At 40.1% G+C, this 16,036-nt stretch overlaps 2 protein-coding genes across 3 annotated transcripts; one reads left to right on the top strand and one right to left on the bottom strand.

Annotated features, from left to right (window-relative positions):
- Nucleotides 1-3,390: 3,390 nt before the first annotated feature.
- Nucleotides 3,391-10,268, top strand: GEMIN2 (gem nuclear organelle associated protein 2). Of its 2 annotated transcripts, XM_079307684.1 has the most exons (10): nucleotides 3,391-3,583; nucleotides 4,044-4,128; nucleotides 5,265-5,354; nucleotides 6,136-6,195; nucleotides 6,366-6,476; nucleotides 7,054-7,098; nucleotides 7,797-7,865; nucleotides 9,140-9,250; nucleotides 9,457-9,515; nucleotides 9,837-10,268. In XM_079307684.1, exons 1-10 carry the CDS (start codon nucleotides 3,462-3,464, stop codon nucleotides 9,874-9,876), a joined length of 792 nt encoding a protein of 263 aa, XP_079163810.1. In that variant the 5' UTR covers nucleotides 3,391-3,461; the 3' UTR covers nucleotides 9,877-10,268. The 2 variants fall into 2 exon arrangements, with proteins under 2 accessions (XP_079163810.1, XP_079163811.1); XM_079307685.1 differs by lacking the exon at nucleotides 7,797-7,865.
- Nucleotides 10,269-11,028: 760 nt separating this feature from the next.
- TRAPPC6B (trafficking protein particle complex subunit 6B) lies at nucleotides 11,029-16,010 on the bottom strand. Its single transcript, XM_079307686.1, has 6 exons — nucleotides 15,875-16,010; nucleotides 15,726-15,793; nucleotides 14,538-14,655; nucleotides 13,004-13,087; nucleotides 11,843-11,936; nucleotides 11,029-11,206 (listed from the first exon to the last, which is right to left on the bottom strand). The coding sequence occupies exons 1-6, from the start codon at nucleotides 15,953-15,955 to the stop codon at nucleotides 11,175-11,177; spliced, it is 477 nt and encodes a 158-aa protein (XP_079163812.1). The 5' UTR covers nucleotides 15,956-16,010; the 3' UTR covers nucleotides 11,029-11,174.
- Between the last annotated feature and the right edge of the window lie 26 nt (nucleotides 16,011-16,036).

Genomic DNA, 16,036 nt, shown 5'->3' on the forward strand with positions numbered 1-16,036 from the left:
AGAGCGGGGGCGGGCTGAGCTCCGCCGCTCCCCGCCCCGGGGCAGCCCCCGCGCCTCCCCGGCCGCGCAGCGGGGCCGCCTCAGCCGTCCCACTGCTCGGGCTGTCGCCTCGCCGCCTGGGCAGCTCCTGCTCGCGTGTGTGTGTTCGCTGCCCTGCTCGGCTTTCTTCTGCATCTCGGTCCCAAACGCATTCAGGATAAAAGGCATCCCGAGCAGCGGGGGCAGCTCCGGTGCGCAGTACCGCCTGCGGCCCTTGCGCCGCTCTGTCCGGGATCCAAACAGCCGGGCTGCCGGGAGTCCGAGAGCTCACCCTGCCTGTTCCCATCTTCCACCCTGTGTACTCACTGCACCTCTTTTATCTGGAAGACTGATTACGTGTTTCTTCTGAGTGCCTGGGGAAAAAAAAAAAAAATCTGGAATTATATTCCTGGGGGGTTTAGCCTGAAACAATCCTTTATCTCGTATTTATAAATAATTAATGCGTTTGTTTACTATCACATAGCCATTACAGTAACCTCTGTCTTTCCTGAGATGTCTTCCCCCAAACATGGGGAAGGACTGCAAAACATTCTGCTGACTGACTCCCACATCCTCCCTCTTTCATTGCTACTCGGAAAACATTCTGAGACCACCAAGCAAATATAAACGAGTGTTAAACTACAGCAGAATTTACAGGAGGGATTTTAAATTTCCTTGTCCACAAATCTCACTGCCATTTGTGAGAGTACTAAGCAGGAGCTTGCCAGTGACATGTAACATCCTCACTCTGAACTCTAAAAGAAAAAAAAAGATCAATGCCAAAATGCCACAACACTCTGAACTTCAAATAGAAGGTGACTCAGTGTTATAATTTCAAAAGTATTCAAATATCTTGTGAAACATTTTCAGAAAACTACCTAAAAAAGGGGCAAGTGCGAAAGTCTAAACTGCAAGATGAACTCTATAAATAAGAGAAAAAGAGGCAGCTGACATTTAAAGACACTCAAAGGGCAAGAAGGGAAAACAGGAAAGTATACTACTCTGAAAGTTCACTACAAATAAAAGATATTCAGTATTTTAAATTGACCTTCTACACAATTAAATTTCATTACATAATAACTCAATCCAATGCTCTAAACTTAAAAATAAGTCTTGCAGCTCTTATGATGGTGTGAACCACAGAGAAAATTAAGAAGGAAAAAAAGTAGAAAATAGATATAAACTCATTTATTCATAATATAAAAATATTTTGCTAGCTCCCTATATTCATATCTAGAATGTAGTTGGAAAGCATTTTAACTTTTCATATGCAGAATTGATGTGTTACTTTTTTTTTTTTACATATCCATTAATGCAGCTCACCCTTTCTTTGGAAAAGTACTCTTCCTTAATACCTAAGCAGTCGAGGAGAAATACATATATTTCCAGTTTCATTTTCCTCTTCCTCCACTGAGCCATATTTGCTAGCCATTGCATCAGCACTGTTGGTAAGACCTGTTAGGAACAATTTTATTACCTGTGGAAACTATCTGTGATAATTAAAAATATGTTGCTATGTTTAAAAAGCATCAATAGAAGTTCCAGAGAAAGTAATCTAAAGGTAGAAAGTACATTTAATGTGTATTTATATCTGGATTTTCTTTCTGTTCATTATTCTGGACTTTACAAGAAATAGGAAAGTAAGTTCTTAATATTACTAAAGTATTAAGAATGAACTTTATAAATCTGGACTTACCAAAGTTTTTGTCGTGATCATCAATCAGTCTTTCCAGAATTATCACTGTAGGCTTAGCTAAGCAGGTTTTATTTCTAGTGTGACTGCAATTGTTGCATACTCAACTAGGACGTTAGATCCGGGTTTCAGAAATAAAACTCCCTGGTACACGTAGGTGCTTTTAGAAACACCTTAAAACAAACAAAAGCCATGGGAGAGGAGGAGTTAAGGTAGATGTTTATTTAGAACTACTGAAATACCGACTTGCAGGGAATTTTTTTAAAAAGCATTGTTTTTTTTAAAACTTATGTCACAACTATCTGAAACTACTCTGAAATATTAGATCTAAATAGGCTTTGCATGCAGAACTATTAGAAAGATAATATAATGATTGACATTTTGTGTAACAGGAATTTCATAATACACAATGTAAATGATTACAGCATCATCCTTATGCTTTTCATCTGGTAGAGGAAATAATGTTCCTGTGCAAATGCTACCTTCCTTCCTGTCATATGGGTGCTCCTACATTATAGTCTTCAGAAAAACTCATACAGCAACAACTCAGGCATTGACCCTTCCAGAATGGGAACTGTCTGTAAATTTATAATCATTAATGTATCTGACTTTAACCACAGATCTCAAAGCATTTCAAGGAAGTGACAAGTATTATGAATACTGGCTGTTCACAGGTAAAACAAAAGGGTACTAATGGATGATCTTTAAATAACTTTTGGCAAAAACCACAGTGTGTTAGAATAATGGCACAAGGCCTAATGAATGACGTTGTTAAAGGTTTACACCTATGCACAACAAAAATAGGCCTAGTTTGATGGGCAGTGAGCTGCCAAAGCCCTTTCTGCCACTGCTCTTTGGCCGTATTTCCTTTATTGCCCTGCGGTGGTCTCCAGGACAACCGAGACGCCCCGAGCAGATGACAGCACGGGAGGCTCATGGCCCGGCCCCGAGCACACCGCGGCACAGCGGGGCTCATAGCCCGGCCCCGAGCACACCGCGGCACAGCGGGGCTCATGGCCCGGCCCCGAGCACACCGCGGCACAGCGCGGAGCAGGGCCGAGCCCCGAGCACACCGCGGCACAGCGGGGCTCATGGCCCGGCCCCGAGCACACCGCGGCACAGCGCGGAGCAGGGCCGAGCCCCGAGCACACCGCGGCACAGCGGGGCTCATGGCCCGGCCCCGAGCACACCGCGGCACAGCGGGGCTCATGGCCCGGCCCCGAGCACACCGCGGCACAGGCCCCGAGCACACCGCGGCACAGCGCGGAGCAGGGCCGAGCCCCGAGCACACCGCGGCACAGCGGGGCTCATAGCCCTGCCCCGAGCACACCGCGGCACAGCGGGGCTCAAAGCCCGGCCCCGAGCACACCGCGGCACAGCGGGGCTCAAAGCCCGGCCCCGAGCACACCGCGGCACAGCGGGGCTCAAAGCCCGGCCCCGAGCACACCGCGGCACACGGCGGAGCAGGGCCGAGCCCCGAGCACACCGCGGCACAGCGGGGCTCAAAGCCCTGCCCCGAGCACACCGCGGCACAGCGGGGCTCATGGCCCGGCCCCGAGCACACCGCGGCACAGGCCCCGAGCACACCGCGGCACAGCGCGGAGCAGGGCCGAGCCCCGAGCACACCGCGGCACAGCGCGGAGCAGGGCCGAGCCCCCTCCGCGGGCCGTCGCAGGGCTCCGCGGGAGCACCGCCGCTCTCGCGAGAGCAGCGGCAGCCGGGCGGGCTCTGCCGCCGGGGCGGCGCGGCCATGGAGTCGGGCCTGGAGGAGTTGATGCCGCGGCTGCTGCCTGTGGGCGACTGTGACCTGGCCGAGGATTTCGACCCCACGGTGCCTCCCAGGACGCCCCAGGAGTACCTGAAGCGCGTCCAGTGAGTGCGGGCGGATGGGCCGGGGCCGGGCGCGGCAGCCGGTGCTGCCCGGGCCGGGCTTCGTGCCGTGCTGCCCTGCGCCGGCACTGTCGGTGTTTCACACACCTGCAGGAGGGGCAGGTACCGATCTCTTCCCTCTAGTGACCGGCGACAGGACTCGAGGAAACGACACGAAGCCGTGCCAGGGGAGGTTTGGGTATCAGGTTCTTCACCTAGAGGGTGTTTGAGCGCTGGGATAGCTCCCAGGGCAGCGGTCACAGGACCAGGCCTGGCAGAGTTCAAGAAACAATTGGACAGCGCCCCGGGCACAGGGGGTGATGTCTGGGCTGTCCTGTGAACGGAGCTGGACTCAATGATCTTGATTGGTCCCTCCATGATTTTGAGTATTTCAAAGACATCCGGTATATATAGACCTGTTACAGGAAAGAAAAACTGCAGTCCACTTGATTCTGTTTTGTAGGATTGAAGCAGCTCGATGTCCTGACGTGGTTGTGGCACAAATAGATCCCAGAAAATTGAAAAAAAAGCCGACAGTAAATATTTCAGTAAGTTTCAGAGCTTTTATATGTTTTGAGAGGAGAAAAAATGGGAAAGGTGTTATTATAATGATGTTTGTATTTATTTTGGGGAGTCATTGGCATAACTAAATAGCCCTGCTAGATTCTAAAAGTATCCACAGAATTAAATGTCTTTATTTGAAGAAATCCCTGTTCAACTGCTGGGTAACAGCAGTCTTTCTAACTGATTTAATTTATAATCCCCATACTATTTGATATGCAGCGGGCTATTTTACTGTCTGAGAAAATCAAATGTTGCTTTAAATTTCACAATTATTTAGTCATAAAACTGCATAATTTTTAGAAGAAAAATATATCCATACCTTTGGGTTTAAGTCTATATCTAGCATAAGGACAGTAAGTGCAGCTGAGCTTTGTTCAAGTTAGATTAAATTCTAGCACCACTTCTTTCCTTTTGGAAGGAGTATTTTATTGGAACTTTTCCTTACTGTTGAAACAGAATTTTCTGTTGTTGTATTGCCCTGCCAGCTTGGTTTTTAATCTACTTTCAAATAGTTTGCCTGTCTTCAAAGACAACGATGCAATCTGAGATTTCACTACTGGATTTCTCAAAGAAAATTTCTAATACTGACATGACCTTGTAACTTCTGTAGCCATTCTCTTCATCTGTGTAGTGACATTCTTAAACACTTGTAGATTTGTTTAATAACTCTTTCATAGGTTACATCTACTTAACTATCAGATTTAATTTCCTTGATGGTTTTATGGTCTTCTGTTTTTCTTCAACTTACTGTCTTGACAGGTGGAATGCCTAAGATTGATAGTATCTGTCCCAGATAAGGAAACAGCATCCTGCTTTATATGAGCAGGGAGATTAAAGCAGAACAGTTGCTGAAAAGAAGACCTTAAGTAATTCTTTGACCATGTATTTTGAACACTTACTTTTCCTTCTTGTGTACATATGGGAAGAGTCAAACAAAAGATATTTTGTTTAAACAAAAATCCTAACTCAGCCTTGGATGTGGTCATGGAATTACCTTTCTTAGATGAAGATTTAAATGATATTGTTTACCTGACAGTAAACATGTGCTGATTCTTTTGTTCTTAAGCATTCTTCTTATAAAGCTCTCTTTACATTATAATTATTGCCAGTGTTTTCTCAGATTTCTGGATGTCAGCCTGCTCCTGAGGGATACTCTCCAACACTCAAGTGGCAGCAGCAGCAAGTGGCCAATTTCTCAGCTGTTCGTCAGGTACAAGATCATCTCTGAGGGGTCTTGCACAGTCTAGATAGAACACATCTGTGCTTTACATGGGATAGCTTTACATCTAGTATAGAAATGTTATGATTTTGTAGCAGGATAGATGTTTAGATATGTAAAACCAAAAAAGAGCATCAGAATTCATTTGTTCAACTACTGCATCAACTACTGCTGTTACTTAAGAGCATTTTTAGTTGTTTTTTACAGCTACAGTGACAACTGGAGTGGAAGACAAATTTCTTCTTCTACAGAACATTTACAACTCTCTACAAGTAACTGTTAAGCAGGCCAATTTGTTTTACACAGGATTCTTGCTAGGTAGAAGAAATGTGCTAAGAAACCACACTTGCCTTCTCTCAAACAATTCTGTAGACCGCTGATACAGATATAGACCACTGTTGGAAACAGGATATTGGCTTGATGTGTGCTTTTGGATTAAATCAAAGTGGGTTTTTTCTTAAGATTGTTCTAACAAGAAAAGTCTAGAAGACAATTAAAGCTTACCACCTCAGCTTAACCATATGTAATAGACTTCAAAGTGCCTTCAGCTTTAACATTATTTCCAAAAACCCAGCATGAGCATCTTAATTAAATTTCTGCTAAGAGGCATGAGAGATATTTAGCCAGCTGTGCTGGCTATATATATCTATAGATTTATAGAAAGTAATAAAATACACTTTCAATACATTTTAAGAACAATGAAGAGCCCTTGTGGCTAGGATAAAATAACTGCAGAGTTAAACTGGGATTTGGCTTTGTTTTAATTACTCAGAGCCTGAACAAGCACAGGAATCACTGGCGGTCACAACATTTGGACAGCAATGTTACTATGGTGAGTATTCATAACAGGGTTGGCTCTCTGGTTTGTTTCCCCAGTTACTGAATCCACAGTTAACCTTGCTTTATAGTTGCATGCAACAATTTATGAGTATTATCAAGTCTTTTCTCCAATGTCTTCAAGATAACAGTATTACAGGTTTCATTTCTTTTTATTTACTTCAGCCAAAATCAGAGGATGAAGAAGGTTGGAAGAAGTTCTGCCTTGGTGAAAGAGTATACTCAGAAATAGATGCACTACCTGATAATGAAAATTTAGGAATTGATTACACGAAGGTGAGTATAGGACTTCTATTCAATTTTCAGCAGCTGTTTTCTAGACCAACTGCCAGAAACAATCCTACTGTTTATTACCACTTTGTGCCAAATGGAAAGTAAGCTCTTGTGAGCCCAGAAAGTTCCAGTGTACATTCTTTTAATGTAAAAACTAAGTGAAGCAGAAAATAAGTCTATGTCTTCAGTCAAAATTTGAAGAGTTCCTTCAAATCTCTTATTAGCTAAAGTCATTCTTTTGTTCTCACTGAACAGAATGGCAGTTTTCTTCATAGTCTGCTTTAGTGTTTTGTTGCATAGTGATATGTGGTTACTCTCCTCATATGTGATACCCTACAAACATGTTCTTTATTGCATCATTTTAAAAAACCAAAACTTTAACAAGTAACAGTAGAAGCAAGATGCTCTGATACTTCACTGGGCCTTTCTTGAAGATACTATTAAAATAAATTTTAAAGCTCAGAACAGACTTTCAAATCACTACAAGTGTCTTAACATGAAATTAAAATGGTAGCATGTTCCAAATTAGAACAAAAATGTTTGTGATAATGTTTGCATTTTCCAACTTGCTTTTTTTCAGGTGGGCTTTCCCCCTTTGCTAAGTATTGTAAGCAGGATGAATCAGGTGAGCTTACCTTTTAGAATCATATAGTGACATTGCCTAAATTATCATTATTTATCATGTTCTGTTGCAGAAGGCTCATATATTTTTCTTTGCCTAGAGTAGGCAATTATTTATTACAAGTTCTGTTCATTGTACACTCAGAAGGAAAATATGTATTCATTGTGTCACATTCAGCTACAAATAATTCTATGAGCAAAGATTTTTCATTACTAGTTCTGAAAGTATCTTGTTGTTGTAGTTTCTCTATAGCACATTTAATGTTTGAATTTTTGCTGAATAGCCAATAGGTGCTTTACAATGTTTTAAAATTTCTCATTTAGTGTTGTAAGTGCAATTTTGATAGCGAACTTTTATGTACATTGCAAAGCTATAAGAATCACACTTTTCCTTTACTACATTTCCCACTTGCCACCATTACACACAACCAACCAGTCAGTCAATGTGATGCCTCTTTGTTAATCTGTAGCTACTTATCTGTAACTTATTTTAACACAGAAAATTACTTCATTTCATACAAAGTTCTTCCCAAAAAGTGGTACTTTAACACTTACTTTACCCTTACATGTAACTTCAACCTGGAATAGCATGGAGTAGAAATACTTTTTTACATATTAAAATCCTTCAGGCAGATTTTGTTTCCTTCAGCAAAACAAAGCTTTGCAGATACTATATTGTCTCTTTCTGTTCCTCTTTTGAAGGCAACAGTAACCAGTGTCTTAGAATACCTGATAAGCTGGTTTGGAGAGAAAAAATTTACTCCAGAACTGGTAATTTTTGATTTATTCTAACTACTTGCACATGAATGCATTAAACAAAGAATAAATTGCTTGCAGTTTTCTATTAAATGATTTTAATTTTCTAAAGAGTTCTCTAGATGGTTGTATCATATTGTTACTTTTAAAACTTTCTTGATTAGATACTTAAAAGAATATTTATAGTTGTTTCTGGAAAGCTAAAATTATAAAACATAACAGACATAAAAAGTAATGCCTAAACTCCCTGCCCTTTGTATCACCTCACTAACTTAAGCCACGAGGCTTGATAAGTATCAAGGTTTAGGAAAGGAGAAAGATCAGAGCAGCTTTGGTTCTGTCAGGGTGCTGCACACCATTTACCAACACCTCCAATTTAGTTTGGAAGTGCATTACAGTGTGCTGGCAAAGACACATTTAATCTTTCCACGGGCAGCACAGACCAGAAAGCTTAGCTGCATTCATGTGGTGACAAATCAAACCTAAGAACTCCTGATCAACAGGATACATTGGCATGGAGCTTGGCCACAACTAGACTGACCAGCTGTGTAATGGCACCATAGCTACAGAAGACCTTGGTGGGTGCCTGTCATGTCCTTCAGTCTCACAGAGCAAAAGAGTAATGAAAAATATCATGATGCTTAGCATAGTTTCACTATTTTTTTTCAGTCACTTAAAGACCTTTCACATTCTGTCCTTTCCTGTAGAAGACTGTTTCCTTTGTAACCAGTATATATTGCAGAGAATGTGCACATTGACTTTTAGGTTAGGTCTCAGAATGAAGGGCACTAAACACTGTGATTAAGTTATGAAGTTAGACTTAAGTTTGTAAGAATGCAGTAGAATTCAGAGATGTAAAACTCAAAGGACATATTTTCAAAGTGGTGCAATTCTTAAAGCAGATATAACCACTGATTCCACAAAGATCTGAGTTCATACATTCAGTCTTCAGGAATATTTTTCAGAGATTTTGAAGTTAAAAATTAATAGTTAAGTACTAATGTTTAGACGTTACTAAAATAATCAGCTGTAATAATTTATACTTTTGCCAGCATTCAAAAAAATGCCAGGAAGCCCAGGAGCAGTGCTCACATGAATCTTATCCAGAGACACAGAACTGTCTACCATGTAGTGTCTAATGTGGTTTTCAAAATTCAATTATAGCATATAGCACTTGAATGCAGTTTTGTTTTGAGAGCTACACTTCAGTCCTGCTCTATATAACATGAAATGCTTGAATCTTCAAGGGAATGCTCAGAATTAAAACTTTGTTATTTGTATCCTCACAGGGTAGGTGGCTTTATGCACTGCTGGCATGCCTTGAAAAACCTTTGCTACCTGAAGCTCACTCCCTTATTCGACAGCTGGCAAGGCGATGTTCAGAAGTCAGGGCACTGGAGGTAAGATTTTGTACTTGCAGAGGACTTGGTGGATTTAGCAGGTAAGGAGGATCATTTTTCAGAAGTCTTAACAATTATTTTTTCATGTCCTAAGTTTGCTTGGGAATGAAGGGACGACTACAAATATACATAACATGGCATGTAACAGCTTCTCTATTTGACACGGGTAATGAAAGAATTGTTGTAATATCTAATCTCTTTTCCAGGAGAACAAGAATGAAGAACAGATATCAGCTCTGAACTTGATAATCTGCTTAGTTAGCAGGTAATGCAACTTATCCACCTAAACCAGTAATGTATGTCCAGCATAAATGTGTGAGTATTTGTACTAACCTGAATCCTTTTAAAAGTGAAAGTCAATAAAAGTACCCTGGACCAATGCAGCAACTATGCATAGCTAAAAGGATTTAAGATATACCTAAGAGTAAAGTAAGTTTATTCCTTTCTTCAGGTGAGCCCCTGAACCATGAAGCCATAATTATGATAGCAACACCAAAAGATGAGCTAGAAAGCAATGGGTCAGACAGCTTGCAGTAAGGAAGATACTGCATTGGAGGTTTCTTACCATGTTCCACTTCATTCCTAGGTACTTCGATCAACGTGACCTGGCTGATGAGCCTTCCTAGGCTGTTTTGAGAGCATCCAGTATTTTGCATGGCCACAGTACAAGCAGCATTATCAGAGTTAACAGCAAGACACTGCATTGTTCAGACCTGAAGTATTACACAGTCCCTTCAGAAAACCCTTATACAATGCATTGGGACAGCTGTGAATAACTTCAGCCGAGTTTTAGCTGAGATTGTCAGTGTCTCCAATGCCATCATCATAATGTGGTAACTGAAGTGTCCAGCATCATCTCTCAGGCTCCTGTTTTTGTAAATTACGTTCTTTGTTAGAAATTTCTACAGTCTGAGTAATCTGTGGACACTGCTATTAGGTGAAGTCTGAGATTACATTACGATTTTTTTTTTCTAACAGACTTATTGAGGAACTTTTGTAATAAAACAAAGATTTTAAAGACTGTTCTTAAACATTGTGGGTTTTCTCACTCCATATTATTTAACAGCAGCCTCACTATAGAAATCTAGATAGTTAGGGCTGAATGGTTTTTTTCAAGTTTTGATGCCTGAGCTCTAAAACAGCTTAGCAGTTCCAACTATAGCCACCATGTTACTGAAACAATTGTTTCAGTAAAACAGTACTACTTCTTGAGTAATACATTACAGAAGTAAACCATAGCTAGCAATTAAAAACAATTACATTAATACTGACTTTATGCATTAAAAGGTGGAATAAATTTCCTTCTTTGGCCAGTATAGACAACCTTAGACATAAATCATTCTGACACAAGGAACAGCTGCTAATTTTAGGGACAGAAGAAACTACTGAACTATGTAAAACCAAATTTTCTTCTACTGCCCCGAGCTACATTCCTACAAAGATTTCCACCTAACTTCTTTGATGATGTGTGAGCTGTTGGATCCTGTGCTAACGGGCTCCTTCAGAGAATACAGAAGCAATCCCTGCCTCCCAGTACAGAGTGAATGGGGAAAGGTAGCAATTGGGCATTCACATTGGGCAATGCAACACTAGTATTAGTTTCTTATTCAAATTCAGTCTTGGTCAGGATTTTTCTGTTCTCAAACTCTGCTTCTGGTCTTCCAGGGTCTTTTGGTAATTGAAATGTTTAGCTGAATATGTAGAGTACATGGTTTTTACCCTGTGGACATTATTACTTTGGTATAGAATAAATTTCATACCAAGACACAAGCAGAGCATTAAGTTATTTTGACAAGCATTTATTATATATTTTGGAATTGTGCTGCACACTGCTATAATTTACATGTTATATACAAGACTGAGTCAAGATACTGAATTCACATACAAAGGCTTTTTAAAGTAGATACCCAGTTTTTAATGTGCTCTACATCTTCTGTATCATGACCTGAAATTTACCTGCAGGAAAAGCAGAGTCAGATCACATCATTACCGTTAGAATTATTTCTCCAAGTAATTATTTTCTTGTACACTTTTTTAAAGAAACATTAAGGAACATTTCAATCTTACAGTTAATTTGTAAGCAGTTGAACCATTATTTAAATTTAGTGCTTAAATTTTAATTCCGTGCTGAACAGCTTTTCTCTTTTTTTCTCTAAGTTGACCATATTCCCACATCACAAAAGTTTTGTCAGCTAAACCTACAATTTGTGCTAAGACTTAGAAAACTTTTAATTGAGCAGCTTATGTAGTTACAATGGTCTTCACTTACTAACATTCTTAATGACTCCTAGAGAGAAAGATCTTCACTTGTGCAAATAACCTTCTGGACACACATCCTTACACCTGTGATGCTTCCAAATGTAAAAATAACCTTTTAATTTTGCTTTCCACTCAACATCATGAAGGCTTATCCTCTGTCAGTGTTTTCTAAATACTGATTTAGTGGCAAGCCATATCCTGAAGTTCTCATGGACCCCTATGGCCCAGCAGCTTCAAACAAATCCCACCTTGAAAAGTGCTTATAACAGCAACACAGTCAGCCAGGAAAGTTACCAAGTGAGCTAATAATTGAACACTCCAAGTACTACTTACATGCAGGCATTGATGAAACTTCAGCTGTTACAATACTCTTTATTCCCAGATTTGATAGGCCTCCTCTGATTAGTCCACAGGTGAATGCCAAGTACTAAATACAAAGTTATACTTCAAATGAATGTCAACATTGAAGCTTGTTAATGAAGATTGAAACTAAGTACTCAAGAACAACACTTAACTTCTTGGACAACAGAAAACCATGGAGGTTTTGAGAGACTTTTTGAGGTCTCTAATAGATGAAAGCTCCAATACTTGGTAGAGTGGACTACACAGATTGTTCTCATTAGAGGAAGTATTTTGAATCACTTTCCATTAAACCTGTATCTTAATATCCTTAATAAACCTGAATATAATATCCTTAAAAGAATTATTCCCAAGACTTGGCTGAAATTAGCAACTGGTATTAAAGTCAACAAAGCAGAAACAGTCCAAGACAGCATTCCTGCACAGGCCATACCTTAGAATACAAAGGCCTGCAGATATTTAAAATGTGTGTTGGTGAAACATTTCTTCTGTCTTGCAAACAAAAGAAAAATTCCCAAGGACAGTAGCCAATTGGGAGGACTAAGATCAAGAATTGAGAAACCATAAAATTGAACTGAATGTCCCATTTCTAAATCCACCTGAACCAAAGTTCACTATTATAGGTTCTACAGAGGGACTGATTTTATTACCATTAACTCATAGGACTGAACTATTACCATAACTCATCATCTTGCACTCAAAACTACTTTTAGTTGGTGAATGATCTTTCTGAACATTCACATGATCTCAGAACTTCTTTTATGTAACAAATAGCACCTTCCAAATGTGTTTTGGGAATTTTAAAAAAGTTTCTAAAAGCACATGGTTCCCAAATAGAAACAATTTGTGTGACAGTTGCAGGTAGTGGCAGACAAGCTTTCACCACGATGTAACTCAAAAGTTACAAAAGCAGAAAGTTTCACAACACTCGTGACTATTTTTTGACCTATAAATCAAATCCTGAACTGTTCTAAAACAGAGTGCCTTTCTCAAAAACAAAAAGGTTCTGAAGGCCCTTTAGGTGCCCTTTAGAAGCGTTTGTATTGATTTAATTACAAAAATTCAAGTTATTAATAGATCAAGGTAATCAAAACCAAACTGGTAGACCCCCACACACACAAAATTGAAGGGTACCTTTGGTGCATGTTCTAAATACTGCTTCCCTGCAGACATTTGTGTCAAGAGACGAAATTTATTGTCTTGAAGGACATAAATACCCTGTTCAAAAAGAAAAAATTGAGGGGTTTAGTTGAGTGTGCAGTAATATAAAATCCACATTTTCTGTGAATGGATTTGATTTGTAGAGAAAATATACATGATCTCATGCTGAAAAATAAAATTTTAGATTAAGGAACATGTTATTTAAATTGTATTATTTACATTAAAGGAATATAAAAAGAAAATATACTTAATTGTGAGTATACAACAAAACCTCTAGATAATAATATGATCATGTAAGAAATGTTCATGTACATTTCTCCTTGGAAGAGTCCTTCCAGTGATCAGAAAAAATAATTCCACATTAGAAAGTCTTTGGTAATATATCAAATGCATACTGATTCTTACATTCAAATTCATTGGGTTTTGCACATGTCTATGCTTATTCTCAAATTTAGTGGGAATTATAATTATTTATAGTAGTACAGGCAATAATACCCAGCAGACAATCAAAGTAAATCTGGCATTTTCTACAATATAATGTGCAACAGTATGTATCTTAATAAATTAAGTATAAATTATATTAATTAAATATAATAATAAATTAAGTATATTAATAAATTAAGTATAAACACAGTATAGCTTTATCTACACCTGCTATTTTCCTTGCAACTAACTGTGCTACTTCAGACCTTCCTAAGTCTTGAACTTAAATTAAGGCTGCATAAACAATCAAGATCTTAAGCTCAATACTGCAGATTTTTTGAATAAAACCCCAGGTTACTAAAGTAATGATTATCTGTTATTACTTGATAAACAAAACCTATTTTATTTGGCACAGTCCTTGTACAAATTCTCCTCTTCCTAATTTGACACAACAGAAAACGGCCATCAGGAAACAAAGTCCTTCAATGCAAAAAAATTTTTTTATTCTAGTAAAATGGCTCCTTACGTTAATTTGATCTGGCATAAAAAACTGTGGCTGTTGATATAGGAAAGCACATGGATACAATGCAGTGTCACCTACAGGAAAATCTGAGAAGTTTCTCCACTGTTTCTAATGCAAGTGTTTTCAATACATTACAACTGTCTCAACTGCTCAAAACTTAGCATTCTTCAAAGTAAAAAAAAATCACTTCACAGCAGCCATTCTATTTAAATGGATGCTAAGAGAGTAACATCACTTTTTCACTATTTTTTAACTAACACTTATTAAGAGACAGATTAAAAAGTTCTTGTTTAAATGTTAATCAGCTGTAATTATTACTGTCCTTTCTGTAACACTGCAACAGTACATATGAAATTCAAAGCATTTAGTCTTTTCAAACAAGGTGGCAATAAAGACATCCTAGGCAATTATTAACTTGTATTCTAAATATGAATATTGAAAAACATGCTATGGAACATTTTAGGTTTCTTATCTGGTAATTAATTCTCAACCGAGAAAAACAAAAAATGCACTAGCAACTCAAAACTTTCTAAGTTATATCTTAATCTACAGCATTAGTACCTGGTGATTAGTCCTTAGGTTATCTATTTGTTTTTTGAATACCGTTGTCCAAAAATCTTTGCAAATGAACTTCATAATGTCTAATTCATCCTTGAACCTGGCAGTGTCTTTTGTAAACCTAAGAGAAAAGTAAGAAATATATCAATAATGACGGTATACATAACCTGACCAATTAAACACAGGAAAATAATTTAAATGGTATTTTAAATGGTATTCTAAAAACATAATTTTTGAGGTTATTATATAAATTAGTTTTCCAACCATCATATAGTATCATTCCATCAAGTATTGCACATTCATCAAGTATTTTAACTTAAGAGCAACACGGCGTTATCTTAGTATCTGCAATATGATAGCAGAATAAGTTGTTTTAATTCCATGATTGTCAAACACAGTTGTCATACAGAAAGGTGGAAAGTGCTCCATCAGTTTTATCTTCAATTCGGTATCTAAACAGAAGATAAACAAAACGCTTACACCTGTGCTACTCCTTGGAAGGAGTCCTTCAAATAGGCCAAAGAACTCTAACATAGAAACAAGCATTTAAAACTTGTTCCCACTTTTCAGAAGTGACCTCTTTCTCTTCCTTACTTCAGCTTTCTCTCCCTTCATCCTCCTTGAGGGTCTTTATCTGGCACTAAAGGATGACTTTATTCAACAAAAGCATGACTTGGGAAACTCAAGAGTCTCCGCACGACCTCGGAACGAGGGCGCTGGAGTTTCACCGCGGGTCCCCAAAGGGCCCGAGCTGCTCAGTCCCGAGAACTTAGAGCACTTCATAAAAACGAAACAGAGTAACAGCCAAAGATAAATTTATGCTTAAGAAGTCAACCAGAAAAAGAATAAAGTCATAAAGAGCACCAGAAGCAGAAAACATGCGAAAGTCTACACAGAGTAGAATTAAACATAACTTTAAGTATTAAAAGTAGCTATATATGTACCCTGACTCGGTTTTCATGACAGGAAGCACTAGCAAAACAACACACTCCAAAAGTGTTCCATGATAGGCAAACACAGGTCCCCACAAGAAGGAGACAGGGAAAGAGGAGATGTCAGAACGACCGATGGCAAGAGGAGCGCGCTCTCCGTCCAGCCCAAGCACCACACTTTGCCCGGGCAGCTGCGCTTTCCCGGCGAGGGGAAAGCGCCGAGAAGGAGCAGCGGCTGCCAGGCCCCGGCGGGACTCACCTCTCGATGAGCCCCTGCCCGACGCGGAAGCCCATGCTCTCCAGCTTGGTGGTGCAGCGCCCGTTCTCCTGCAAGACACAAGGCGCCGCGGCCGCAGCGTCAGCCCCGGCCGCTGCCGGCCGGCCCCGGGCGGCCCCGGCCCCACTCACCCCTTCGCCCTGCTCGGCGGCGCGGTACAGCCCCGCCACCATCTCGCCGTGCAGCAGCAGGAACAGCGCCTCGTCCGCCATCGCCGGGGCCGCCGCCCCTTCCGGGCGGGCCCGGACACCCGCGGGAGCTCCGGGCCGAGACGGGGCGGCCCTGCAGTGCCG

The sequence above is a fragment of the Erithacus rubecula genome, assembly GCF_903797595.1.
Source record: "Erithacus rubecula genome assembly, chromosome: 6".
NCBI classification, from domain to species: domain Eukaryota; kingdom Metazoa; phylum Chordata; class Aves; order Passeriformes; family Muscicapidae; genus Erithacus; species Erithacus rubecula.

Bases quoted from the DNA above. Each gene is read 5' to 3' on its own strand.
- GEMIN2 (XM_079307684.1), top strand. From the start codon at position 3,462: ATGGAGTCGGGCCTGGAGGAGTTGATGCCGCGGCTGCTGCCTGTGGGC. The intron at 7,866-9,139 runs GTAATTTTTGAT...GTATCCTCACAG, and splicing joins AAAAATTTACTCCAGAACTG to GGTAGGTGGCTTTATGCACT. The intron at 9,516-9,836 runs GTAATGCAACTT...CTTCATTCCTAG, and splicing joins ATAATCTGCTTAGTTAGCAG to GTACTTCGATCAACGTGACC.
- TRAPPC6B (XM_079307686.1), bottom strand. From the start codon at position 15,955: ATGGCGGACGAGGCGCTGTTCCTGCTGCTGCACGGCGAGATGGTGGCG. The intron at 15,794-15,874 runs GTGAGTGGGGCC...TGTGTCTTGCAG, and splicing joins CCGCCGAGCAGGGCGAAGGG to GAGAACGGGCGCTGCACCAC. The intron at 14,656-15,725 runs GTGAGTCCCGCC...CTTTTCTCTTAG, and splicing joins GGGCAGGGGCTCATCGAGAG to GTTTACAAAAGACACTGCCA.